The sequence below is a fragment of the Peromyscus maniculatus genome, chromosome 19 (genome assembly GCF_049852395.1).
Source record: "Peromyscus maniculatus bairdii isolate BWxNUB_F1_BW_parent chromosome 19, HU_Pman_BW_mat_3.1, whole genome shotgun sequence".
Classification (NCBI taxonomy): domain Eukaryota; kingdom Metazoa; phylum Chordata; class Mammalia; order Rodentia; family Cricetidae; genus Peromyscus; species Peromyscus maniculatus.
In genome coordinates, this window is record NC_134870.1 from 64933364 (window position 1) to 64960535 (window position 27172).

The 27172-nt window shown below is 40.9% G+C and overlaps 1 protein-coding gene across 3 annotated transcripts in view; it reads right to left on the reverse strand.

Moving 5' to 3' along the window:
• Nucleotides 1-678: 678 nt before the first annotated feature.
• Smad4 (SMAD family member 4) overlaps nt 679-27172 on the reverse strand; it is a 69576-nt gene continuing 43082 nt past the window's right edge. For 2 of the 3 annotated variants that reach the window (XM_076555474.1, XM_076555472.1), the window contains 5 exons: nt 26779-26829; nt 16749-16932; nt 15678-15846; nt 3768-3906; nt 679-2415 (listed from right to left, as the gene is read on the reverse strand). In XM_076555474.1, the coding sequence (XP_076411589.1) occupies nt 2204-2415; nt 3768-3906; nt 15678-15846; nt 16749-16932; nt 26779-26829 (755 nt within the window). In that variant the 3' untranslated portion in view covers nt 679-2203. The remainder of the gene's footprint in view (nt 2416-3767; nt 3907-15677; nt 15847-16748; nt 16933-26778; nt 26830-27172) is intronic. The other variant, XM_076555473.1, reaches the window with a different exon arrangement.

Here is a 27172-nt window from a genome sequence, read left to right on the forward strand (position 1 = left end):
AAGATAGGACAGTCAAATTACAAGGATCATCAATAACTAGAAGTAAATTCTATGGCTCTTAATAAGAAAACCAAGACAGATACATCTTAGCAAATATTTCCCACATACTTTATGAAGATGCTTAAACATGGAAAACTTTCCCTAAAGTAGAAAATCAAGTTGGACCACCGCATGGACAATGCTCTAGTCAGATAACCTGGAGTTTTAAAAGTCCGTTATACTAAAACTCTTCCCTCACTCCTATTCCCCATTCAGAGTAAAATGGATCTAAAGACAAACATTTCTAGAGAAGGTATCTTTGTATAATTCTGCCAACACAACATTTTTTTAAAAAAAATTACCTTAAACTTCTACAGATAATAATTAGGTAACAAAAGTATTTATAAGTACTTGAGTAGAAACGAACTGGTCAAGAAGCTTTTTTAAAAAACAAGGTATGTAAGTTGGACTGAGCTTTCCACTTCGGTCACAGCAGCCTTCAGTGGTTTCTGGAGCCTTTGGAAGCAGGCTCCAGGACTTGCTGATTACTGTCAGCACGCATGTGCATGCATGCATACACACACACACACACATACACACACACACACACACACACAGCTATGCACATGTTTCCATAGCTCAAATGCCTATGCACTGTAAAATTCACAGAAAACTCCCAGAGCGAAGAATAAAAGCATCTCGACGATGATCTTGATTTTATTCACACTATTCATCCCAGGTCTACTTCTTGCTACAGTAAAATCAAAGTTCAAAAAATAACCAACTCTACACATGATACATAATGTACATGGGAAAGTCCTGGTAGAGTGTGAGGGGAACCAGAGCTGTACAATCCAACTGGCTGTTGCCTGTCATTTAGTAGAAGGTGTCTTGCCACTGAGATTGGACTCAAAAGTGCAAAAGGAAAGCATTTTAAAAACAAAACCTAGAATTCAACCTTGTATATTGAGACTCGGTTTTATTTACGCTACTAACTAGGTAAAAAGTATACATGTTGTGTCTGTGGTACAGTCAACGCATCTGCAACTCTTCTCTTTCAGTCTCTATACAAAGTCACTGCTGACTGATCGATGATGTCAAACAAAGGGCTTCGGATAACCAAAAGGTATAAAAAAGTTTGCAGTCTTGCCCCAAGATACAAAAACTGAATTTTAAACAATGTCAAAACATACATGATTTAAACAGTATATGAAAAAAAGTCACACATCAAATCAAGTACAAAAATATCCAAACTACCTATTACGAACTGCAATGTTTCCATTATTCTGCACAGTATTTAACATAGAATTTAGCAGTTTCCAAAATAGTCATCATCATTTTCGTGAAGCACTGCCACCTTGCAGAACAGTGAGGCACTGGCAGAGCGACACTGCTTTTAGTGTCTTATAAATACAAAACCTGCTCCCTGTGAAGGAAGGGCAAGAAATCCCCCTAGGCTCTTTTATAACCAACCGTATGCCTAGAAATATAGAAGAATTCATCTACTGTTTAACAGGGCAAAAGTACACATCTTGATAATGGTCATCTATTAGGGCTAAAAAAAATGTAATTTTAAATGGCATTTCTTTGACTGGTAATTGTAAGGAATTGTCACTATGCACACAGATTAGTGTTTTGTCTTGGGGGAAAAACCCTGAAGTCTGTAAGACAGTATGAATTTAATTCACCTTCACTGCTTAACTTGCAAAAAACATTCTGGATAAAAGGTTTTCAAAACAGAGTGAAGTTGCTTTCGGTAAAACTGACTCACCCACACAGCACTTGAACACAGTGTGTTCAACAATAACATGCTCACTAAGTAACAGGTGAGCTACCTTTGGAAATTTCTCAGCCTTAAAATCAGCAACACTGAATGTACTCTGCAGAAGGGCACACCAGTGTCCTGCGTGTGAGCAGCTCGCACACTTAGAGGGCTGAGTTCCCAGCACTGGAATGACTCCTTCATACATAACACCAGTGAAGATTTAGTAAGAATTGGTTCTTCCTGATCTTCAAGCTCTGAGCCATGCCTGAAAAGTTCTAAAATAGAAAAAAAGTTTTAATTCAGTTTCTGTCTGCTAAGAGCAAGGCAGCAAACACATCTTTCAACCCTTTATGAAAAGACAGAGCAGAACAAAATGCAATAAGTCTTCAGATTATAAACAGGATAATATTTCATAGTCCACCATCCTGAAAATGGTTAGGGCGTCCATGGTGAGAGCTCTCAGTCTAAAGGTTGTGGGTCTGCAATGGGCATGGTGTGAAGCACTTCGTCAAGGAGCTGGAGAGCTCGGTGGAGGTGAATCTCGATCCAGCACGGTGTTTCCTTGATGCTCTGTCTCGGGTAATCCGGGCCCCAGCCTTTTACAAAGCTCATCCTGAGTATGCACAGGCGGCGGAGGTCATCCACACCGATGCCAGCAGCAGCAGACAGACCTAGCAGGAGAAGTGTGGAGGGTGTCAGGAAGCAGGGCCACCTCTTCCCATCCTCCCCACACTCTGTCTTCTTTACGTGTTTTTCTCAGCATACAATTTCTCTGTCAGTGTCAAAAGTCATTGCAGGTCTAAACCTTAACAACCGAGACTGAAAACTTGGTTAAGACAATTTACATTCCACATATTTATTTTAACTACCAGAGACCAAGTAAATTCCCACAATCCACCAATATTTCACCCATTTTCCTCTTTAGCAGTAGGGATAGAGGAGGAAGAATTGACTTCTTTTGTCAAAGTCAGGGCACGTCATGGTTCTAAGAACCTCAGTGTCTAAACTGCCACACCAGAGTAAGACATGACTGATAATCAGACAGTCATGGATTGGGCCCCACTGTGACCTCTCAGTTGACTTGTGTCTGTCCCTCAGTTTTGAGATAACACACAAGGGAGGAAGTAGATAAAAATAAGAAATTCAATACTAGTCTGAATTCTTAACAGAGCCATGTCTGTCTATAACATTAAAACTAGCAAATATTTAGATCCCCAGTCTTTTTGAGTTGAATTAGTGATTATGTCTTATATAACCCTAAACTGTAGACTCCCGAACACAAGTCACAGCAGACTCTGTGTCTAGTTTCCAGTCAGAACGTACAGTCATTAGTCAGTCCACATTCATCATGTTACCGTGAAACTAACGGGAGGGACCTGCAATGCGCTGTGGCGACCTGCAGGGCCACTGCAGCTCTCTTAGCCAGTGTGACGTGCTTACCACACTGCAGAAGTTAAGGACAGGGGTTGAATGAATCACTAGTTATGCCTTCAGACGTGGAAGATGGGTGCCACCACGTGTTTCCATCATAAAAGTCTATAGTCACGAGTTTACCTCTGCAGTAAACAATTCCCCATCAGTGTGAAACCTGGCACAGTTCAACTTTCCCCTAAACTAAAGACTCTCCAAGTTATCAAATGCCACCCTCACTTAGTTCTCTGGGTTCAGCACACCGTTTCTAAACGGAGGTGTCCAGTTCTGGACCTGCAGTAGCTGCTCCCACCAGCACAAAGCCACACACTCAGTGGATTTTACCCCTTGGCTGGTGAGGCAGTAACTACAATAAGCATCGGCCAAGAGGATTGACCGAAGTATGAAACCCTCTTTACCACCTAATGCAAACAGGATCGTATCCCAGGCACAGGGAAACGACTACAGAAGAAAGGTTTGCACAAATGCAAATGTTATATATAACCCAGTAAAAAAATTAATTTCTATTATTACTTAAAACAACTGATCAACCGAGTGAGTCAGGATTAAAAGCCACTTTACACTTTGAACAGAAAATCCAAACTATACTTACTGATTGCTGGAGCTATTCCACCTACGGAGCCAGGACCTGGGATGTTTCCCGCCACGGCCGCGGCCTGGGCAGCAGCTGCAGCCTGTGCAGTGGCCGCCTGCTGCTGCATCTGCCGGTGACACTGGCGCAGATCAAAGACCTTGGAAAGCAGAGTGTGAGTTTACCAGCGAGTCCACCACCAGAGACAGCACTCCTCAAGAGCTAACATGCAACACAGCAACAACTCCGTTCCTTGGCCTCTCGCAAGAAGTGAGCTAATCACGAGGCTTTTAAATTTCAGGGCTTTTTCAAAGTACTCAGGCTTTTTCAAAGTACTCAGGCTTTATCCTCAGCACCCACACGGCAGCTCCAGTCCCAGGGGATCAGATACCCTCTTCTAGCCTCCAAGGGCTCCAAATCCTCAGGTGGCACATAGACATACATGAAGGCAAAGTACCCGGACACATAAAATAATTTTTCAAAAGAAGTTTTTTAAATTTTTATGCATACTGTATAGTTTAGAGATCAGCACGAGGTAAATTTCACTGTCTAGAAGGACCTGTGTGAGCCAGCTGTCCCTAGCTGTGTGAAGAGCCACCTATCTGTGTCACAAACAAACAAGAAACTACCCATCCTATCAGAGCTTTCTTTGGGTTATCGAGGGCATAGCTTTGTATAGCTGGCTAACGTCTTTGACAATGCTTGCAATGTGAAAAAGTATAGCAAACTGCACTGTCACTATCTAGGAAACACCTGTATTTTAGCTATTACATTTAAAAAACTGACTTTTGTTTGTGTATGCAATGTGTATGCAGATGCCCAAGACAACGAGAAGAGGGTGTCTGATCCCCTGGGCCTCGAGTTACATGTAGCTGTGAGACACCTCATGTGGGTGTGCTCGGAACCCAACTTGGTCCTCTGGAAGATCAACAAGTACTCTTAACCACGGAGCCATCTCTCCAGGCCCCACACCCACATCTTTGTAAGAATCATACATTAGTACCTAGAATACAGTAACAAAACAAAGGCCTCCTTTCAAATATTCCAGAGAAGGACATTTTTTAAAGAGTAAACCAAACAATTATAAGAACATAACTATTTTATTTAAGTGATGGTTAAATGGAATTTCATGAAAATGGTTTCTATTTTCAACTTTGAAAACGTTTATGATTTTTAAAAGGGCCAGTTTTGATCACCAACAAGTTACATGTGCTAAGTTTCTTAACCTCCTCAGAGCTTATCCCTAAAGTAGGAATATTAAACACACCTACTTCCATAGGGTAACTAACTCTACGTTTGCTATTAACAAATGTTATTGTTTTGCTTTAGGCCTTCCTGGTGGTCACTTCTCTTTCCAGATGAATTAAGGAAGACTCCGTAAGTCATTTCTCCTCCAGAAGACAAAGACTGACATAACAGAGCAGGCCAACGGCACTTCACAAATACTGGAACGTTAGTTCAAAAATAACAACTTATGAGTAACAAATCACCTCCTTACCTGAGAAAAACATTTGCATTTGAAATTTACTTCCCAAATTAATACTCTTACCATTTTAATAAGATGTGGAAGAGTCCACAGAAAGAGTACAAGGCTGTGAGAGAGGCCAGAAGAGGCAGAAGCAAGGCTGTGCACTGGGTCACTTTAGCTTCTGAACTGTGGGACTTGACTCCTATTTAAAACATAACTCATTCTTGAAGTTTGGAATGCAGATAACCCAAGGACACACTACCCTATCACTGAAAATGAGGAAATCAGAGTGTACATAACTTTCTACTTAGTAATAATAGGTTTGGGACGAAATCCATAAATTTTCTGATGCTTAAACTGTCTTAACCACAGTATTTAAACATGAATGATAAATTCAACAACAATAACACAATCTCTCCAAATAACAAACCATAATCATATTTATTCCTTAACTCAGTGTCCATTTTCTAAAAATCAAGAAACAAAACCTTTCTTAACCGGCACATTTGAAAACAAACCCAAGAGCACCCTTCTCTTAGAGAAGTGATAAATAGGATGACTAGCCAACTATAAAGTCCCCAAAGACTTTCAAAGATGAATTTGACAAAGCCAAGTACTGGGGATCAGGAGTTCCTCGATGCCTAAGACAGAAATGCTACTTTTTGCAGTCCCCAACAGTTTCTGGGACTCTCAACTTTTCCACTGGGTTTTACCTTTAGAAGGCATTATCTAGCCCAGCACAAAGCGTGTTCAAACCCTTTTACATCTGAATAGTTCTACACCATTTTTATATTTATTTATTTATGCTTTTTGAGACAGGGTTTTTCTGTGTAGCTTTGGAGCCTGTCCTGGAACTCACTCTGTAGACCAGACTGGCCTTGAACTCACAGAGATCCTCCTGCCTCTGCCTCCCAAGTGCTGGGATTAAAGGCATGTGCCACCACCACGCCGCACAACTTGGATTTTGAACAAAGGAACTGATATATTTCACTTTTTAGAGCAGTTTTGTGTTCACAGCAAAACTGAACAAGAAGTTCAGAATTCCTGTCTTCCCCCACATGAGCCTCATTTGTTATAATCCATCAATTCTACCCTAAATTATCATTATCAACAAGTCAATACCTGACTAAAGTTTGGGGCTCCTGATGATGCGCATCCTATAGGTGTGTACACACTTATGACATCACATGTCTACCAGTCACACATCATACAGAACACTCCAAACGTCACCAACCCTGTGTCCTGCTTTACTCATTCCTCCCATCAACCTCAAATCACCACACATCATCTAACTAGTCCTGTGTTTTTTTTATTTTCCCGGTTTCTGTGGGGTGTAGCTCTTTATTTGAATTTTTTTTTTCATTTTATATACCAACCACAGTTCCCCTCCCTTCCCTCCTCCCGCTCCCCTCCCATCTCCCCCCCCACAACCCTACCCTCATCCACTCCTCAGAGGGTAAGGCCTCCCATGGGGAGTCATCAAAGTCTGGCATATCAAGTTGAGGCAAGAAGTTCATTTGTTTTTTAACACTGAGTACACCACTTTCTAATATACCAGTGTTTAAGGCATTCACATGCTGAAGGACATGCTGGCTGGTTTCAAGTTTTGACAACTATGTATAAAGTTAATATGAACATTTGTGTGCAAGGTTTTTCTATGTGTGTATGTGTAGACTTAAATTTTCAATTTACTTCGGTAAATGTCTAAGCATCATTGCTGAATATGATTGAATGGGAAGAATGTTTTGTTTTATAAGAAACTTATAAACTCTCTATTAAAACAAGCTATCCCATTTCCTATTCTCACCAGCAATGAATGAGTTTATCTCCCCAGATTTGATACTATCACTATTTAGAATTCTGACTACTGTACTGGTGCTTGCTCTGCCCATGACCTTGGGCTATAGGGCCCAAAGGATGCAGTGCTTCCTGCCCTTGTAAGTGACCTCTTAAAAGGAAAGGGAGAAGGATCAGCTCCCTTTTCCTGCTTCCTAGTGTGATCAACTGCCAGGCGGATACCCTCCCAGTCAGATCAGAGGACCACTTCAGCTGTCTACTCCATTCTGTATTCATGAGTGTATTTCCTCAATTTACCCTAATAAATTTCCCTAACACTCCTTAGCAGACTCTCATGGATATATCGCGTTTTCTGGCACCCAACCATGTGGATCTGAGCTCCACTCGACCTTACGGGGGCCACTCTCATGACCAAACCCTAATGCCCTCGGGAGGCTGCTGGTGAGTTTCTTCCCTCAGGAACTGCTCTGGTGACCGCTTGCATACAGCCGCTGTGCAAGGAGCCTATAGGCCAGGCAGCTCATGCAGCAGCGGTTCCTGCAACCACTGCTGCATTCTGCAGTGGATAGAGCACCGCGTCCGAGGAAGGTGCCTATGCTAGGCGCCTTTAGTTCTGTGCTTGTAGCAACCTGATCATGTCACAGTCCCTCGCTGGTGAGAGACAACCAACAGATTGTCCCTTCTCTTTGAAAACGGTTCAGTGCGGCTGCTGACAATTCTGGGACATCCTGGACTGTCGCCCTCAAGAGCGCCCCCGCCCAGCAGCCCTTCTCCCCTGCCTCCCCTGCCGCCAGCCACCACCGCCGCCATTGTTCGGTGGACGGCTTCATTTGTTGTGATCCCTGCAGCTCTGCCCAGTAGTCAGGGGTAGGGGCTGCCTGGGTTGGTGTTTGAGTCACAGAGCTCACACCAGACCTGCCTTGTACCTTACACCTGAGACACCTGCTGGCCAAACATCGCTACTACACCCAACAACCATGGGGAGAACTGGAACATCTGAACACCTAGGACTGTTAGGACCAGCTCTCAAGGATTTCATCTGAGGTAAAATTACTCAGTAATTTTACACTTCAAACTGATTAATAAAGACAAATTAATAATTTTTTTTTACAAATTTTGATTATTTCTCAAAAATGACAGATAATATCACCACTCAGGAATTAAAAATTTTTTGTACCATGAATGAAATTTTATAAGACATATATGACCTTCCTGGGATATATACAATGCTCATCATAATAGCAATTAGCATAGTGATTCATCTCATATCACTGAAAGATTGGCTTAATAATAACAGAAAAAAGACATTAATGGGACTGATACAGGCTTTGCAGAGTGGTAATGAGGACTTAAATAGAAGTATTCTTTCTATGTAATCTGCTAATTTACCTCAAGAACTTCAGGCTTTGCAGAGCAGTAATGAGAATTTAAAAAGACAGGTTCTTTCTTTGGAATCTGCTAATTTGCCACAAGAACTTCAGTCCGTTAATAACAATAACTGGACAAGCAAATTTAATTCTGTTGATAATAAATATGAATACTTAATGGATAAAACAATAACTCTTCAGAGCAATCTTAATAATATTCAGATAATTTCTAAGGAGGAAAGATAATTTCTAATTTCTCACAGGAGAAACCCCTTGATGAGGAGAAATAACAGCTCATCCACTGATGTCACAACTTTACAAGTTGTAAGCAGGGTTCTGCTTTTTGTTTTTATAGTATAATAGAAATACCCATCTTAAGGAAATCACAAGGCCTTGGACACCTAGACATCTACAGCATAAAGGAAGAACCTATTGGTACCAATATACTCTACAGGGTAGTACCTCACTGCCTAACATCAACATCTCCTCCCTGGCCACCATGAATCATTAAAGTCAACCAAATAATCTTCACATATGGGGACAGTAGAATCATGTTGTAAAATATCACATACACAACTGAATGCATATGTCAAGAAACCACAAAATGAAAACCGATGACTTGAATCTGAAGATAAATAAGTACGATGCACCAGATACCTCAGCAAACCTTTTCCCATAGAACATACAATACTAAAAGTGGAAAACAAAATCTTCAGTCAAGCTATATAACATTAAGACCTGTGTTGCTTACTGGCTTATCACAGGAAACAGTTGTCTATGCACACAGCAGATCTTTCTTAGTGAATGGTAAAATAAGTGCAACCATTGAAATGATACCAACTTCCATTCCAAATCATCTAAGTTGTTGATAGAAGCAATTCAAAAGAACCAAAGGTTGTAAATACTCTTTTTAGCATAGATTCAAAAACGTATTTCAGACCAACCACTCCTACACTAATGAACAACTTAATTATGCTTTCATTTATTTATGATCATGTTTTCTGTAGTTACTCTCATGCAAGTTTATTACAAACTCATTACATAATACATGTGAGTATAACATCTTCAGTATATTATCTTTCAAACAAAAGCCAAAATTTGAATTTTTTCCTAAGGCTCAATTATAATTCTGCATCAGCTTGAATTAATATCAGCTGAAAAGAGAAACACACAGTGGTGTAGTATGTATGACACCTGAGTATTAAGACTGCAAAAAGGATTTACTAAGTTACCTAACCTAAAGACAGAGATCATAATATGGAGCTAGAAAATGGTGCAGTGCTTAAGAACACTTGTTATTCTTGCAGAGGACCAAGGTGTGATTCCCAGTACCCACATGGTAGCTTACAACCATCTGTAATCCCATTTCCAGGAGACTCGACACCCTCTTCTGACCTCTGCAAGTATTGGGCATACATGCATCACACATACATATGCTGGCAAAACACTGATACATATAAAAATAAAGAAATATAATAAAAAATATGCAGATGTTGGGAGTAAATTAAACTTAATGGGTTCATAACGCTTTTCAACCTAGTTCCACATAAACAGCTTTTAGTTTTAAAAGCATATCCTGCTTCGTTGCCCCAATATGTATATGTTCAAAAACAAATCTGATTCCATATCAGAAATGCTACTGAAACTGCCGAGGGAATTCCACTTCATACCCATTAGTGCTGATGAAAAACAGATCAACTGGAACCTTCATACATGCTAGTGGGAATCTATTTTTGTAAAATGGCTTTTTGTAGAATGGTCCAGCAGACTGTCCTAGTTAGGGTTACTGTTACTGTGATGAAAGACCATGGCCAAAGCAACTTGGGAGGCAAGGGTTTATTTCACTCACAGTTCCATTTAACAGTTCATTATCAAGAACAATGGGAGCAGGAACTCAAGCAGGGCAGGAACCTGGAGACAGGAGCTGATGCAGAGGCCATGGAGGGGTGCAGCATACTGGCTTGCTCCCCATGGCTTGCTTAGCCTGCTTTCTTAGAGAACCCAGGACTACCAGCCCACGGGTGGTACTACCCATAATGCCCCCCACCCCTCATCAATAACTAAGAAAATGCCCTATAGGCTTGCCTGAAACCAGATGGTATGGAGACATTTTCTCAACAGAGGCTCCCTCAACTGAAAAGCTGACTCTAGCTTGTATCATGTTGACATAAAACTAGACAGCATACAAATCTTCCAGAAGTAAAAGTTACTTTAAAATTTGGCAGTCTTTAGATAGTAAGACCTATCCTAGAGACAACACATGCCTTGGTCAAAGAACAGATAAACCAAGCGGAAACTGGGCTAGAAGCTCTCACAGTGTTAGACGATGCCTGGCAGGCAACTCCAGAACTGTCCTCAACACTGTTACTCTGAGCACAATACAACCGACTGACCACACAGGCAAGATGTGCCTATTGGAGCAACAGGAGCAAGTCTGTCTGGAAGTAACCAACCACTTTCTCATTATGTTTGAGACAAGCTCCACAGGGAAACTCATGTTGCCTACTATAAACCTGACCCAAACCCAGAAGCTTGGTCAGAGGCCCTAGTACGGAAACTACTGCTGTTTTGCTAAGTGGACATAACATGCTCATCAAATTACCTTCTAAATACTACATTTGTGCCCACCCATTAGTGTTGCCAGCAACTTCATTCAGAAAAACTTTTTGCAGTCATCAGTGGTAACCACAGAGACACAAAACTGACCACAGTGCTGAGAACTAAGTGACTACTGGACACTATTCATAAGTAGGAAATCTGTATTACCTTCTCCAGTGTTCAGGGAACAACGCAGAAGGAGTCGGGATGTAAGAGCTGGGGAAGGAGGGAAAGTGATGTGGGACGCTGACTTCTGAGCACTGACGTGGCTGACACACTCTTCAACTCAGGAGCTAAGATCACTTGCACAAGATCGACACATGACTGGGCCATCAACAGCCTGTCATGGAGGGGGGAGGGGGGACTCATGGGGCCTCCGTTTTACTCTGCTAATGCTTGTTCAGTTTTTTCTTCAATGGTGTAGCCACTGTTAAGGAACCTATGCTTCTGTAAATCAACTTTAATGAAACAGTAAGTCACATATAAAAAGATGAAAATAGATCACCTATATGTATGAAAATGTCACAGTTACTACATTATTATGTATAACTAACATACCCTAAAAGACATGGCCCTTCTTTCTAGAATATTTTTTAAATGGTTTGAAGATAATTGTGTAATTCTGTAAATATACTAAAAATTACTGAACTGAATACTTAAAATGGATGATTTGTATGACATATGAATTACATTTATCTCAACAAAGCTGTCGAAAACCAAAATTCCCAGGACTAAAACACAAAATAAAATAGACCTTCCTTCTGGAGGTAAAAGTGAGGTGACTGGACAGATGGCTGCATGGCTGAGAGCACAAACTGCTGTCGCAGATCGCCCACCATGGCACATCACAATCACCGAAAGCTCCAGTTCCAGGTTATCTTATGCCCTCTTCTGACCTTTGCAGACACCAGGCACACATGCAGTGCATGCATATGCATACACACACACACACACACACACACACACACACACACACACACACTCATACACATATATAAAATGAAATAAAAAATAAAAAGCACCCCCCTTTTCTAAGTAAAAAAATAAGGCCACATAAAGAAAAAAAAATCACTTGCTCTATTTAAATTTTAAAAGCCAGATGTAGTAGAGCATACCTGTATCCCAGTGACCAAAATGTAGAAGCATGAAGGTCACGAGTTCAAGGCCATCAAATTCAAGGCCAACATGGGACACATGAAACCCTATCTCAAAAAACAAAAAACACTAATACATTTTTTTTACCTTGTTTTAATTCAACAGGGAAGTGTCTCTGTGTATATTTTCCAGTGTGTAGGCACTTCTTCCAGGGCTCACATTATTTGTATACAATTTACTCTAGAAATTCACTCACCCCCGGTGAGAATCTACCTGAGCAGCAGTAACTTGAATATATCCTTTTTTCACTGCTGCCAAACAAATTAGCAAAGTCAATTTAAGATTTATTTATACCTGTCTAATAAGATTATTCTGAAGAGCATAAAAGTTGTTAAAAAGTGGCGCACACCTTTAATCCCAGCACTCAGGAGGCAGAGACAGGTGGATCTCGCTAGTTTGAGGCTACACTGAGAGTGTTCCAGGACAGGCACAGCTACATAGTGAAACATTGTCTCAAAATATAATAATAATAATAATAATAATAATAATAATAATAATAATAAGTAAATGACTTTAAATCTTAGACAGCTAATAGGAAAAAGTAGGACATTGTTGTAATGTCAAATATTCTATCCCACAAGTTATTATCTATAGTTCATTGCAAAAATATGTGGTTGCCATAAAAATCTCTTCACTACAGTGAAATATTAAAATGACTTACCAAAATGTAAACACAACTGTTCAATGAATGATTCAGACTAGCCAAAAGAACGAAACTATCAACCAATAATACAGTAAGGCAGGCAGGCAGACAGACAGAAAGACAGACAGACAAAACCTCACAGCAGACAGCTGAGACTGAAGACAAAACCACAACTGCCAAGACTGAAGGAGGGTAAGATAGACCCAACTATCTGCAGTCTGAAAAGAACAGTGCTGTGGGATGGTCTGTATGTTAAATGTGTTGCTCTGATTGGTTAGTGAATAAAACACTGATTGGCCAATAACCAGGCAGGAAGTATAGGCAGGACAAGGAGAGAAGAGAATTCTGGGAAGTGGAAGACTGAGGCAGAGAGACCTGCCAGCCGCTGTGATGACAAGCAACATGTAAAGATACCAGTAAGCCACAAGCCATGTGGTAACTTAAAGATTAGTAGAAATGGGTTAATTTAAACTGTAAGAACAGTTAGCAAGAAGCCTGCCACCGCCATATAGTTTGTAAGCAATGTAAGTCTCTGTGTGTTTACTTGGTTGGGTCTGAGCAGCTGTGGGACCGGCGGGTGGGAGAGATTTGTCCTGACTGTGGGCCAGGCAGGAAAATCTAGCTACAGACAAGAGTCAAACTCTCGGGGCTATAACCAGGCATCTGCCAACGAATCAAGTACTAACAAAAGTCAGTTCAGATGTGCCCCCAGGAAGCAAATATTGCCCATAGCAGAAGTATCCAAGAAATGAAGTCAAAGGAACTTAATCCTATGCATACCTGGAGACAGGAACCCAATTATCCCAAAAGAAAAAGTCTCCTACCTCCTAATTATAAAATTTTGTTCTAAAATGTGGATTCCAGGCCGGGCGGTGGTGGCGCACGCCTTTAATTCCAGCACTTGGGAGGCAGAGCCAGGCGCATCTCTGTAAGTTCGAGGTCAGCCTGGACTACCAAGTGAGTTCCAGGAAAGGCACAAAGCTACACAGAGAAACCCTGTCTCAAAAAAAAAAAAAAAAAAATTGTGGATTCCAATGGCAGGCAAAATTGCCCTATAGGGAAAAGTAATGACAGGAAATCTAGTGGTTTGAATGTAACTGGCCCCCATAAGCTCATAGGGAGTGGCACTATTAGGAGGTGTGGCTTTGTTAGAGGAAGTGTGTCACTGTGGGGGTGGGCTTTAAGGTCTCCTATGATCAAGGATACTTCATATCAACCGAGACTCCTTCCTGCTGCCTGAGGATCAAGATACAGAACTCTCAGCTCTTTCTCCAGCATCATGTCTGTCTGCATGCCCCTCACCATGACAATGGACTGAACCTATGAACTGTAAGCCAGCCCAATTAAATGTTTTCCTTTGTAAGTGTTGCTTTGGTCATGGTGTCACAGCAATAGAAACCCAAACCAAGACCCCCCCCACAAAAAAAAAAAAAACTAAAAGCAACAGTGATTCTTTCAAAACAAATTTGCCAACCAAACAATGAAGCACAAAGTCACATAAATCCAATGCCACTAACAGATCAGACAAAACCCTGGTGTGATTCAAGCATCCCATTAAACTAGATGTAGTGACTTATGCTTGTAATCCCAGGACTCAGGCCAGGGCAGAACAGAGGAGAAGACCAACAGTTCAAAACGAACCTTGGCTACTTAACAAGTATAAAGCCAGCCTGGGCTACAGGAGACCCTGCCTCAAAACAAAAACAAAGAGTAATACAAATGACAAAATATGAAAATTCCTTGTAGAAAAGTTACAAAATACAAATAAATTTCTAAGGGAGTAGTCTATGAGCAAACTACACAATGATGCAACTGTTGAGAAATTACCATGCCAAAGCCTGGTGAAACATCACAGTTATTGAGGTCCCCAAGTACACTGGAGTCCCCAAGTACACTGGAGTCGTCATTTTCTCTGTACTTGGTATGTTTCCAAGCTTCACAAAGAGAGCCAGGTGGTGGTTCCCACATGTCAAGGCCAGGCAGGGCTACATAGTGAAACACTGTCTCCAAATCCCCCCACCCACTAGGCATTCTTTGATCTGTAAGTGAAATGATACCGTGGGTTTGCCACTAAGAAGCACTTCAGAAGGAAGCGGTGAGATTCACACTCAGTTCTACCTTGTATGACAGCTGATAAAAAAGGTGCTCGGGGACTGAAAAATCTAAAATTGAAAATACTTAAGCTCATTGCTCCTATTTTTGTCTTCCCAAAAGAGTATATATTAAAAATAAAATTGAAATGTGTTGAATATGTAATAATCAGTAAAAATTATCTCTGGCTTCTTGACATCTTAATTTGTAATTTTATGAAGGGCTGAGGACAGAGCTCAGTGCTAGGCACTGGGAGAAAAGATTCCATCCCTTGAAAAACTATTAACTTTAGAATTGTCTTCCAAAAACTCCTAAATATCTGCTAAAATAAAGTTCTAGAGCTTGATTTTTATCAATTTTGTGTTGAAGAATTCAAGTTTGGAGGTTTCATTCAATGTTTTCAGGAATCTATGTATCATTCTAATCAGCATCACAGATCTGAAAACATTAGGACATAAAAGCAACCACAAAACTAGACAGCTGCTTACAATAATAAACTCTCCAGAATGTGTTTTATACTCAAACATATGTACATTTTGCAGTAGTGGTGCTTTTGTTTGTTGAGACAGGGTATCATTATGCAGCCAAGGCTGGTCTAAAACTCACCATGTATACAGCCCAGAATGGCTTTGAACTCACAATCCTCCTGCCTCCTGCTACTGAATACTCCTATTCATTGTAAGACTGTCTCACCACCTCTGACCAAACATATCAACATAAGACAGGTTTCCACTCCTCTCACCTCCATTTCCAGGCTTCAAGCAACAAAGAAGGTTTTAAGTCTAAAATACTCAACTATATGTAAAACTGACCTTTATATATGCACTTGGGTAGATCTTATGAACAGCGTCGCCAGGTGCTCGTCCAGCTTCTCGGTCCAGGTAGTAACTCTGCACAAAGACTGCATGGTCACTAAGGCACCTGACCCAAACATCACCTTCACCTTTACATTCCAACTGCACACCTTTGCCTATGTGCAACCTTAGGAAGGAAAGACAGAATTACATTTCATCTTAGTTATACTAAGTTTTAGTTCAGGTACATAGCAAGAATAAAAAATCTAATACAGTATCTGCAAGATAGCCATTGTTAGCATCTTTTTTATTTCCTTTTTGTATATAACAAATCTCTCTCTGTATGTATGTATGTATGTATGTAAGTATTGTGTGTATATATATATATATATATATATATATATATATATATATATATATATATATACATACACACACACAATACTTACTATATCAGAAGCACTTAACATAAATTTCATTTAATGGTCACATCTCAATGAGGTAAATGCTTTTTAAAAAGATTTTATCTTTATTTGTGTGTGTGTGTGTGTATGTGTGTGTTAGGGAGAGGTATCCATGAAGCTCAGAAGTCAGTATCAGATCCCTTCGAGCTAGTTACAGGCAATTGTGGGTGCTGGGAACTGAACTCCAGTCCTCTGGAAGAATAATAAATGCTTTTAACTGAGCCATCTCTCCAGCCTCATATAATTTCTCTTTTTTATAAGGAAACCAAGGCTTATAAGCTACACTGCCCAAATCAAGAGCCACTAACAACACACAGCTATTTAAAATGCACTTAAAATTCAGCTATTCAATCACATGAATAATATTTTAAATGTCCAAAAGCCACATGTGGCTAATAGTTACAGAATGGACTAGCACAGACAGAAATCATAAAAATACAGCAAACTTGCTGGTTTTTTTTTTTTTTTTTTTTTTACAATTTTATATTTAGTAAATACCTATAATTAAAATGGGATGCTTAAAGGTTCGGAATATTTAAGATGACCTTTGCTGCTTTATATTTAAGACTCATAACATAGAAAAATAATAACCTTGAAGAAAAGATAATGGACTACTCAAACATACCTTGCTCTCTCAATAGCTTCTGTCCTGTGGACATTGGAGAGTTGACCCAAGCAAAAGCGATCCCCTCCAGAAGGATCCACGTATCCATCCACAGTTACAATAGGGCAGCTTGAAGGAACCTTAAATGTCTCTCCTACCTGAACATCCATTTCAAAGTAAGCAATGGAACACCAATACTCAGGAGCTATAGAAAATAAATGAAAAGAACACTTATCCATGTAGCAAAGGTATTAGGGAGGGAGGGAGGTAATTTCACCCATGAAACAAACCTAGACAAAGATGAAGGGATGATGAGTTAGTGAAACACATTAAAAGAACTGGATTAAAACAATGTAATACACTCGAAAATAGTGATTTCGTATCTATTTGCAGCCAGTACTTCCACCTTGACACTCCAAGGACCAAATCAACTAAGAAATTAAAGACACAAGAAATCAGACTCTAGCTGGGCAGAGGTGATGCAGGGCCTTTAATCCCAGCACTTGGGAGGCAGAGGCAGGTGGATCTCTCTGTAAATCTGAGGACAGCCTGGTCTACTGAGTGAGTTTCAGGACAACACAGCGAAACCCTGTCGAGAGAGAGAGAGAGAGAGAGAGAGAGAGAGAGAGAGAGAGAGAGAGAGAGAGAGAGAGAGAGGGGAGAGGGGAGAGGGGAGAGGGGAGAGGGGAGAGGGGAGAGGGGAGAGGGGAGAGGGGAGAGGGGAGAGGGGAGAGGGGAGAGGGGAGAGGGGAGAGGGGAGAGGGGAGAGGGGAGAGGGGAGAGGGGAGAGGGGAGAGGGGAGAGGGGAGAGGGGAGAGGGGAGAGGGGAGAGGAGAGAGGAGAGAGGAGAGAGGAGAGAGGAGAGAGGAGAGAGGAGAGAGGAGAGAGGAGAGAGGAGAGAGAGGAGAGGAGAGAGGAGAGAGGAGAGAGGAGAGAGGAGAGGAGAGAGGACAGAGGACAGAGGACAGAGGACAGAGGAGAGAGGACAGAGGAGAGAGGAGAGAGGACAGAGGACAGAGGAGAGAGGAGAGAGGAGAGAGGACAGAGGACAGAGGAGAGAGGAGAGAGGACAGAGGAGAGAGGACAGAGGACAGAGGACAGAGGAGAGAGGAGAGAGGACAGAGGAGAGAGGACAGAGGACAGAGGACAGAGGAGAGAGGACAGAGGAGAGAGGACAGAGGACAGAGGAGAGAGGACAGAGGAGAGAGGACAGAGGACAGAGGACAGAGGACAGAGGACAGAGGAGAGAGGACAGAGGAGAGAGGACAGAGGAGAGAGGACAGAGGAGAGAGGAGAGAGGAGAGAGAGGAGAGAGAGAGGAGAGAGAGGAGAGAGAGAGGAGAGAGAGGAGAGAGAGAGGAGAGAGAGAGGAGAGAGAGAGAGAGAGAGAGAGAACGAAAGAAAGAAATCACTCTAAACTGTTCTATCATGATAGTTCATTTGATTGAACATCTGTTCTATTTTCTGAATTTTCATTTTTAAAAGCATACTTACCCTAAGACATAGCCTATGATATGTTTTTACAGACCCCTAATTAGGAAAAAGTACCTAAATCAGCCAACATATTCCTGCTTATACTTAACAATTAATCATGCAATTGTTTTACACAGTTGTTTAATTGTCTCTCAAAAATCAAAGGTCACTTGCCCAATGTACATGCATCCCATACACAGCAAGGCATATTTTCAGAAGTCGTTTTAGTGAACTAATACAATGTATTCATTTGAATAACAATTATTTGAAATGACTAGCAGGGAGGAGAGAATACTTACTTGGTGTGGGCTGCAAAGACAGTCAATTATTTGATTTTGTTTGCATTATTTAAGTTCGCATATATGTAATTTGCTTGGTTCTCCCTTCATAATTTATTGAACAGATATGCACAGAACCATGCAGCAAACAAAACCGCTGACAGTCCCTCGCAGAGGAAACCTCAGGCAGGTACGGGGCGGGCAAATGAGCAAACAAACGACCATGGACCACAGGTCATGAGCAACACTGCCAAGACACTTGGAGTAAGAGGAGGAGGAGGAGGAGGACAGGGAGTGGGGGTGGGGTGGAGGAGAACAGTATGGAACAGAAGGCGACTGGAAGACCACGTCAGCCCAGAAAGCTGAGGAACATTCTGTCTGAAAACTCAAGACCTGAATGAAAACCCTCTACTGGCCCCTGAGGAAGAACTTCTGAGAGATTAGGAAGGGAATAAGAGTTTTGTCTGAAGCCGGGCGGTGGTGGCGCACGCCTTTAATCCCAGCACTCGGGAGGCAGAGCCAGGCGGATCTCTGTGGGTTCAAGGCCAGCCTGGGCTACCAAGTGAGTCCCAGGAAAGGCGCAAAGCTACACAGAGAAACCCTGTCTTGAAAAATCAAAAAAAAAAAAAAAAAAAAAAAAAAAAGAGTTTTGTCTGCAGATTTATCTCCATCACACTGTGTTACAAATTCTGTATAATCTGAATCAAAACTTACAACAATCTGAAATGATACTTAGAATGATAAAAACCATCCCACATTTCAAGTTCCCCCAGGAAAAATGAGTAGTGTTACTTAAAACTTAAAAAACGAAATGATGTAAATAGAGTACTCATGAATGAAATTCTCAAAAGAAAATTTATCTACGCCAAGAGTAGTGGACGCACACCTTTAATCCCAGAACACAAGATCAAAGGCAGGTGAATCTCTATGAGTTCAAGGCCAGGCTGGTCTACATAGTGAGTACTAGGACAGCTGGGGCTATATAGAGAAACTATCTAAAAAAAAAAAAACGAAAGAAAAGAGAAAAATTTAATTAAAAGCAAACAAACTGAAAAAGGAAAACAAAACACTTTACAAGACTGAGATGGTTAATACTATCAACAGGATCTACAATCACCCAAGAGATAAAGCTCTGGGAATGCCTGTGATAGTCTCTACCCTGGGCTAAGCGAGACAGGCAGACCCGCCCTCAATGTGAGGCTGCCTTCATCCACACAGGCGGCCACTCTGGGCTGAAGAGAGGGAGGAGGGAGGAGCACAGACACTGCTTCCTACTGCAGACGCAATGTGGGCCACTGCTAAGCCCCGGCCGGCCAGCCAGTGACATGCCAACTGTGATGACATGTATCCCCAAGCTGAAAGTAAACCTTCTTTTCTTCTATCACATTTTCTCACAGCAACAAGTAAAACAGAAACACAGCACCAAGAAACGGGGCCATTGCTGTGAGACACTGGACTGTGTGGTTCTTAAGCTATGGAACTAAGAGGGATGTAGAAGTTTGGAACTTTGATCCAGAAAAGCCCTAGGCTGCTGTAAGTAGAGCTTACGGGGTCATTCTGGTGTGAGTTTGGAAAAGCAGAATGCCAAGAGAAATGCAGACCATGGAGGCCTCTATCTGAAACTGGGTTGAGGCCTTTCCTATTCTAGCCCGTCTGGACTCTGGCTGGATTCTGCCTGTGTTCTGTAAACTTTAGTAATGGGTTACTGTGCTAGGTGGATGGAGTCTCCCAAGAGAAGACTCAGTCTGTGTCATAGTTACTGCTCACGGCTCTCACCCAGGTCTACAGAAAGAACAAAGAGTGGAGCAGGAAATGTGAAAACACGCAGCTGGGCAACAACCACGTGACCTTCAATTCACAGACAGTGGCAGCAGGTGTTAGGAGACATCAGTCACCCACTATTCCGCACTGCTGAGCTAGATTCTCACCTGGGAGCCAAAAAGGAACCCTTTCTTCCCCAAGGTGCTTCTGCAATGAGAGAGGCAGCTAATACATAAAGGAACCTAACTGCTTGGCAAAAATCGTCAAGCAACAGAGCACTTGCCAATGAGGAGTTAATAAGGCACATAAAAGCCTGCCCATGGCACATTTGAGACACTAATATAGGAAGAATGGTAAATAAGGCCAGCCTGGACTACACAGTGAGTTTCAGGACAGCCTAGGGTATACAGGAAGATTGTCTCTTAAAAAAAGGGATAATACTTTGTAACATCAACCCAATAAATTCACTATAAATTTAATTCTTTAAAAATATTTGTTCAGAACATAAAAATTGTAGGGCCCTGGCCCCCCATTTTGGGTAGCTGTTGCCTGTTTGCCGACCTTGACCAGATGTCCTCCCTATGCTGATTCCCTGCCGGTTTCCTCCTTCCAGAACGCTCATGGAGATTCTGTTTGTGTATCCTGCATATTGGGTGTTAACAGCTTAGATGCAAGATTGTAAAACATCGGTAGTGAACTTCTGCCCTCCAGGGTTCTCCCATTGTGCTGTAAGCCTGTATTGAAGGTTTCCTCCCTCTTTCAATAAATGGCATTCAGCCTTCTGCTGGGGCGAATGACCCGCTGTCTCTTGTCTCTATTTTTAATCCATAGCCCCTCACTTGGACATGGTGAACAGGTGGTGGTAGCGCAGGCGCTACTGCAACAAAAAATATACTAAATGACTGCTTAAACGCCAGTTCTGAAATATTTGTGAATTTTCTTTTGGTTTTTTGAGACAGTTTCTCAGAGATCTGCTGCCTCTGCCTCTTTACGCTGGAATTAAAGGCATGTGCCACCACCACCCAGCTGTGAAGTTATTTTCTATAGTAAATTTTTTTTCTAGATTTATTTGCATTTCTTGAGTATGTCTGCATGTATGTATGTTTGTCTGCACGTACATATGTTTATCACGTGTGCAGAGCACCAGACTCCCTAGCACTGTAGTAATAGATGCTTGAGTGCTGCTACATGGGTCCTGGGAGTCAGACCAGACTGTTTGGAAGAGCAGCCACTGCTCTCAAGTGATGGACCATCTCTCCAGCCGCCATAAATAAAAATCTTTAATGGCCGGGCGGTGGTGGCGCACGCCTTTAATCCCAGCACTTGGGAGGCAGAGGCAGGCGGATCTCTGTGAGTTCGAGGCCAACCTGGGCTACCAAGTGAGTTCCAGGAAAAGGCGCAAAGCTACACAGAGAAACCTTGTCTCGAAAAACCAAAAAAAAAAAAAAAAAAAAAAAAAACTTTAATGAAGATATCACATCATGTTATGAACAATAATAACCAGCAAATAGGCAGTAGGTATACTGACTAAAACTAAAAATTGAAACAATTTAAAACTTTGCTAATTTTCTGACTAATCAAAACTAGTACCACTTACAAGATCTTTGAGTAGATAGTATAAAAATGGAAACTTGGTTACAAAGTAAATATAATGCTGGGGGTGGTGTTTCCAAGTACAATGTATTTCCTAGTTTCTACTGAAGGCTAAATCTTCATTACAAGCAAGTCAACTCAAAGAAGAAAAACAGTTTTGTAGCCTTCATGTTTAAGAAAAATATACTTTTATCATTATCAAATGAAATGTCTGCCAATGAACTAAACCTTTCCTTACCTCCCCACCAGCAAGTTCCCGTTTGCCTAATAATCTAGACTCCACAGGGCAGTGATGCGTGTGGAAGCTGCAGCTCTTACTCTTACAGGTGATACTCACTGGCCTGCTGATAGTCATAAGAGTTCTAAATGGCTAAGAACGAAGAGGACGTTGTACTGGGTTACATCATAGACCAGCGATAGAAAACCAAGACCTAAGAAGGTGGAAGGAAGGGAGTCTTAATTTGTGAAGACACAGGCCAACAGGTAATTGACGTGAGAGAGAATCAGACAGTGTTGGGCTACAATCTACTGCACGAAAGCCTTTTCATTCTCAATAGTCAGAGGAAAGGCTTTATTTTAAAAATATAGAAAGCTAATAAAAAATATCCCTTAAGCCTTTCTGCATGTCTTTGCTATTTTACCTCAAGAACCAAATAATACATAAACAACAACTCTGCAGTTTCTTGGGGCCAGCACGAACAAAAAGCTGGGAGAGCACTTCTGTAATGCCAGCCCAGCTGAAAGGCACCAAGGCTGGGCACAGACCTGGTATCTACAGGGTTTCTGCTCCTAAGTTAGTGAAGCCAATCCCATGAAGTCCAGGGGCTACTTATCACATTAGCCAAAATCAAAAAACAAACAAACAATAATATTAATCACCTGATTTGGAGGTTTGATTTTATTTTGCAATGTAAGAGCTTAGCTTGCAAAGGGGGAATGGATTGTAAAGCACAAGTTTTAGAAATATTGTTCAGTTGTAATGGAAAACGTGTCTCTCCCAAGTACTGTCTTTAATTTCTGAAATAGAAATAAAGTAATACAAATCTGGATGGATACCTGTATCCACTGAATTATTCCTTTCTTACTCAGATCTGAATGTAATGACCTATAAGTCTGTTATGAGCATATGAAAATACTCCTGAAATACACCTGAAGTTGGTAAAGTTCAAATCCATTTGTGTTTGAACACAACCTAAAGACATTGAAGAAAACAACAGTATGACAGAAGAACATCGGCTTCAAGAAAAAAAAGGTGTAACTCTGTGAAGAAGAAATAGAGTAACTGACCTTTTTAATATTTAGGTCGGGTAGTGATGGCACATGCCTTTGATCCCAGCACTCCACAGTCAGAGGCAGGTGGATCTCTGCGAGTTTGAGGCCAGCCTGATCTAAATAGTAAGTTCCTAGACAACCAGAGCTAGAGGGGAGAATAATACTTAACTGATGTCTTTTCTATTTGTTCAATAAAGAAAGCAGATGTGTAAGCTGGTTACTGTATTTGAGTATGGCTAGCATTAGGTACCAAAGGCACAGCCACTGGTATGCTTAAACAGCATTTAGGAGGGGAGAGTAAGGTGTATGATTCTAGAATTCAAATGTTTCTTGTCTCCTGATAACTAACACCTTTATCTCTTTGTCTTGGGGTTTCTATTGATTGTTTATCTCTTTGTCTTGGGGTTTCTATTGTGCTACACAACTAAAAACAACCTGGGGAGAAAAGGGTTTATTTCATGCTACAAGTGTCAAGTCACAATCCATCACTGAGGGAAGTCAAGGCAAAACTTAAGTCAGGAACTGAAGCAGAGCCCATAGAGGAACACTGCTAACTGGCTTGCTTCTCTTATAGCACCCAGGACCACCAAACCAAGGGTGGCACTGTCCACAGTGAGCTGGGCCCTCCCATATCGATCATCAAGCAAGAACTGAGTTCTAACCTACTGATGTCAATAGTAGTAAAATTGCAGAACTAATCCTTTCCTGCAACCAGCTGGACAAAAAACTCTTAGGATGCATTGATCATTAAGCCACTTCTGTATTCTATTGAAAAGACAGGTATTAATATCAATACAGGCTGCTACAGATACATGTTCAAGTAATCAATACTATTCTCTAAACAGCAGGGGCAACTCAGCCTCATCATCCATTCTATTGTGAGAAGTATGAAGCAAATTTATCAAGAGGCGAAAGGCAATCGCTAAACCTAAATCAAGTCCAGATGATAGTTAACCGCCATATCTATTCCCACTGTACATTCCGTTCAGTATTACATCCATCCTTCCTTCCTTCTTTTTTTTTTCTTTTCTCAAGACAGGATTTCTCTGTGTAGTCCCGGAGCTCACTCAGTAGACCAAGCTGGCCTCGAACTCAGAGATCTACCTGCCTCTGCCTCCCAAGTGCTGGGATTAAAGGTGTGTGCCACCACCACCCAGCTAAGCCTTTCTTCAGAACAAGGCCATCCTTATTCCTGTAGACCATCTCTACTAAGCTACACAAAACACTAAAGGAACTTAAATCAGCACTGACTCTCAAGAATGCTGACTCAGTCAGCAAAAGTTCTTATTCTTGCAACTTTGCATTTTCCCCTTACAATATATTTATCCAAACATAAATTAAGATCTTGGTACAATGTTTCCAAATATGAAATGTATTGCAAGACAATCATTAAGAATTACATCTACTAAATTTAATTCAGTAGTTATATACATCTTGATTGGCTTTGAAAATTATAAACTCAAGTTCCAGTTGCTTTTGGGATACTATCTTACAAGGACTCCAATGTACAGTATGGCTCATTAAGGAAGGGAATGGCTCAGTTGCCTTTAGCCTACTGGCTATGGGTGAGATAGGACTTCTGTTGGTCTTTTCTGTATCGAACACACAGATTGCAAGCCCAGTGCCACGATTGAGCCTGTATGATAATGAGTCTTCAGAGACGGGTAATGCTTGGGCGGCACTCACCAACCTAAGACAGAGCACCTGTGTGGCCTGGGCAGTCGTCTCCATGACGGGTAAGGTGACCTGCTGACGTCCCACATAACCCAAGTCAGAAGCTCATTTTTTAATAAAAGGGGGACCTGTAGGGCCCTGGCCGCGTTTTGGGTAACTGTTGCCTTGCTTGCTGACCTTGACCTTGATATTCTCCTTATGCTAATTCCCTGCCGGGTTTCACCCTTCTGAATGCTTAACGGAAGTTCCTTGTCTGTGTATCCTGAATAATGGGTGTTACCAGCTTAGATGCAAGATTGTAAAATATCAGTAGCGAACTTCTGCCCTCTGGGGTCCTCCCATTGTGCTGTAAGCCTGTATTTAATATATATTTATATATTATATATAATTCAATGAATACTGCAAATGTAATCTACGAATACCACAAATGTGATTAATATCATACGTGTAATTAATGAATATCATGAGTGTAATTTAAAAAAAATAATTAAAATACTAAAAAAAAGAATTGTATCTCTACTAGTGAGCATCTTAAGACTGGTGCTACACTCTGGTATCAATAAAGTCCTTTTGTCTCTTCATCTAGGAATTGTTACTCTCTAAACTAAAATATGAGAAGAGCTATAAGCACAAAGATCGTCTATACTTTTAAGCAGGTAGAAAAAAACTTAAAATCAGCGTACGTAACAAAACCCCACTTACACAACTCTGTAGAACTCTAAGTTATCCTTCCACTTATAGTTAAGGGTGACTATAGCTATATTTTTAACTCTTTATTGAGAAACAAACAGAGTTGTCCTATGTCCACAAATGGTGGTTCCAAAAGAGCCATCAGACACCAAAATCTGTCGATGCTCAAAGTCTCTTATGGAAAATGATGCCATATTTGCAAATAATATGCAAAAAAAGCATGTGTAAATCATGAGAATAAATACTACAAGGTCTTACATAAAGGACATGACTATCTCTAGATCTGGCTGTAACTGTATGTGTACCTAAGGTGAAGAAAATCAGTTAAAAAGTCAGAATTTGAAAATCTCACATTCCTATTGTTTATGTTACAGGGGTCCTCTGACATCTCAAGTTTTCAGGGTTTTCTGTTTTCCTGCTTCTATAATTTAACCCAGTATTTTCTAAATTTCAGTTAGGCAGATCTGTACCTTTCTTATAAAAGTTATTTACAATTATTTTTGTTTTTAGCATCTATTTAAGATTCTTCTCTAACATTTTAATTAAATTTAGCACTCACTGTCTCTCATTCTCTGTCTCTCTGTCTCTCTGTCTCTCTGTCTCTCTCTCTCTCTCTCTCTCTCTCTCTCATTCTCTCTCTCTCTCACACACACACTGACACACACACACACAGTGACACATCATCTATGTAGCGGTCAGAGAACAGCTTGTGGAAGTCAGTCTCTGCTAACATGTGAGTCCTGGAGACCACACTCAGGTCATCAGACTTGGCAGCAAGCACTTGGACCCGCTAAGCCACCTCACTCACCTCTTCCTTGGCTTTTTTAGCAGCAGGTTTGAAGCTATTCTACTTAAGCTTAGTTTCATTCTGCTGCATATTTATGTGTTCAATGCTAAAACTGGCAATTCTGTACTTAGTTGCTGATTTTTTTTTTTTTTTTTTGGTTTTTCGAGACAGGGTTTCTCTGTGTAGTTTTGCGCCTTTCCTGGAACTCACTTGGTAGCCCAAGCTGGCCTCGAACTCACAGAGATCCGCCTGGCTCTGCCTCCCGAGTGCTGGGATTAAAGGCGTGCGCCACCACCGCCCGGCTTAGTTGCTGATTTTAAAACAGTTTTTACTTTTCTTTCAGTTAAAAATGAATTAAATATAGTCTATGTGTGACTATCAGCTACTCTGAAACTGCTGATTAAGTCATAATGATACTGCATTGTCTAAGTTAGTTACCCTGTAATATAATCCATGGGCATACATGTACCAGTTATCTTAATAAAAATCTTTATATAGGGACTCAATATTGGAATATACTTACCAGGATGATTGGAAATAGGAGGCTGGAATGCAAGCTCATTGTGAACTGGCCCTAAAGAAAATATAATAAAAATCCCATTTTACTTATTAAAAGTTTTCCCCAGCATCAAAACTTTTAATAAACTTCAAATATAAATATCATAAGCCTTAAGACTTGTTTAGATCAAGTTTATGCCATGTCCAAGAATTTAAAAGCTTCTTTCCTGAATTTTTTGTGATACTAATAGCTAACTTTTAAGTGATATCTGACAAATGCTATTTATCAGTTTACAAAGTTATACATGCAATACTTAATGCAAATTATAAATTAATTATTCATGTAACATATTAGTATAATTTATAATGTAATGCATAATGACTTAAATTGCCGATCTTTTCTAAAAATAAGTGCTTAT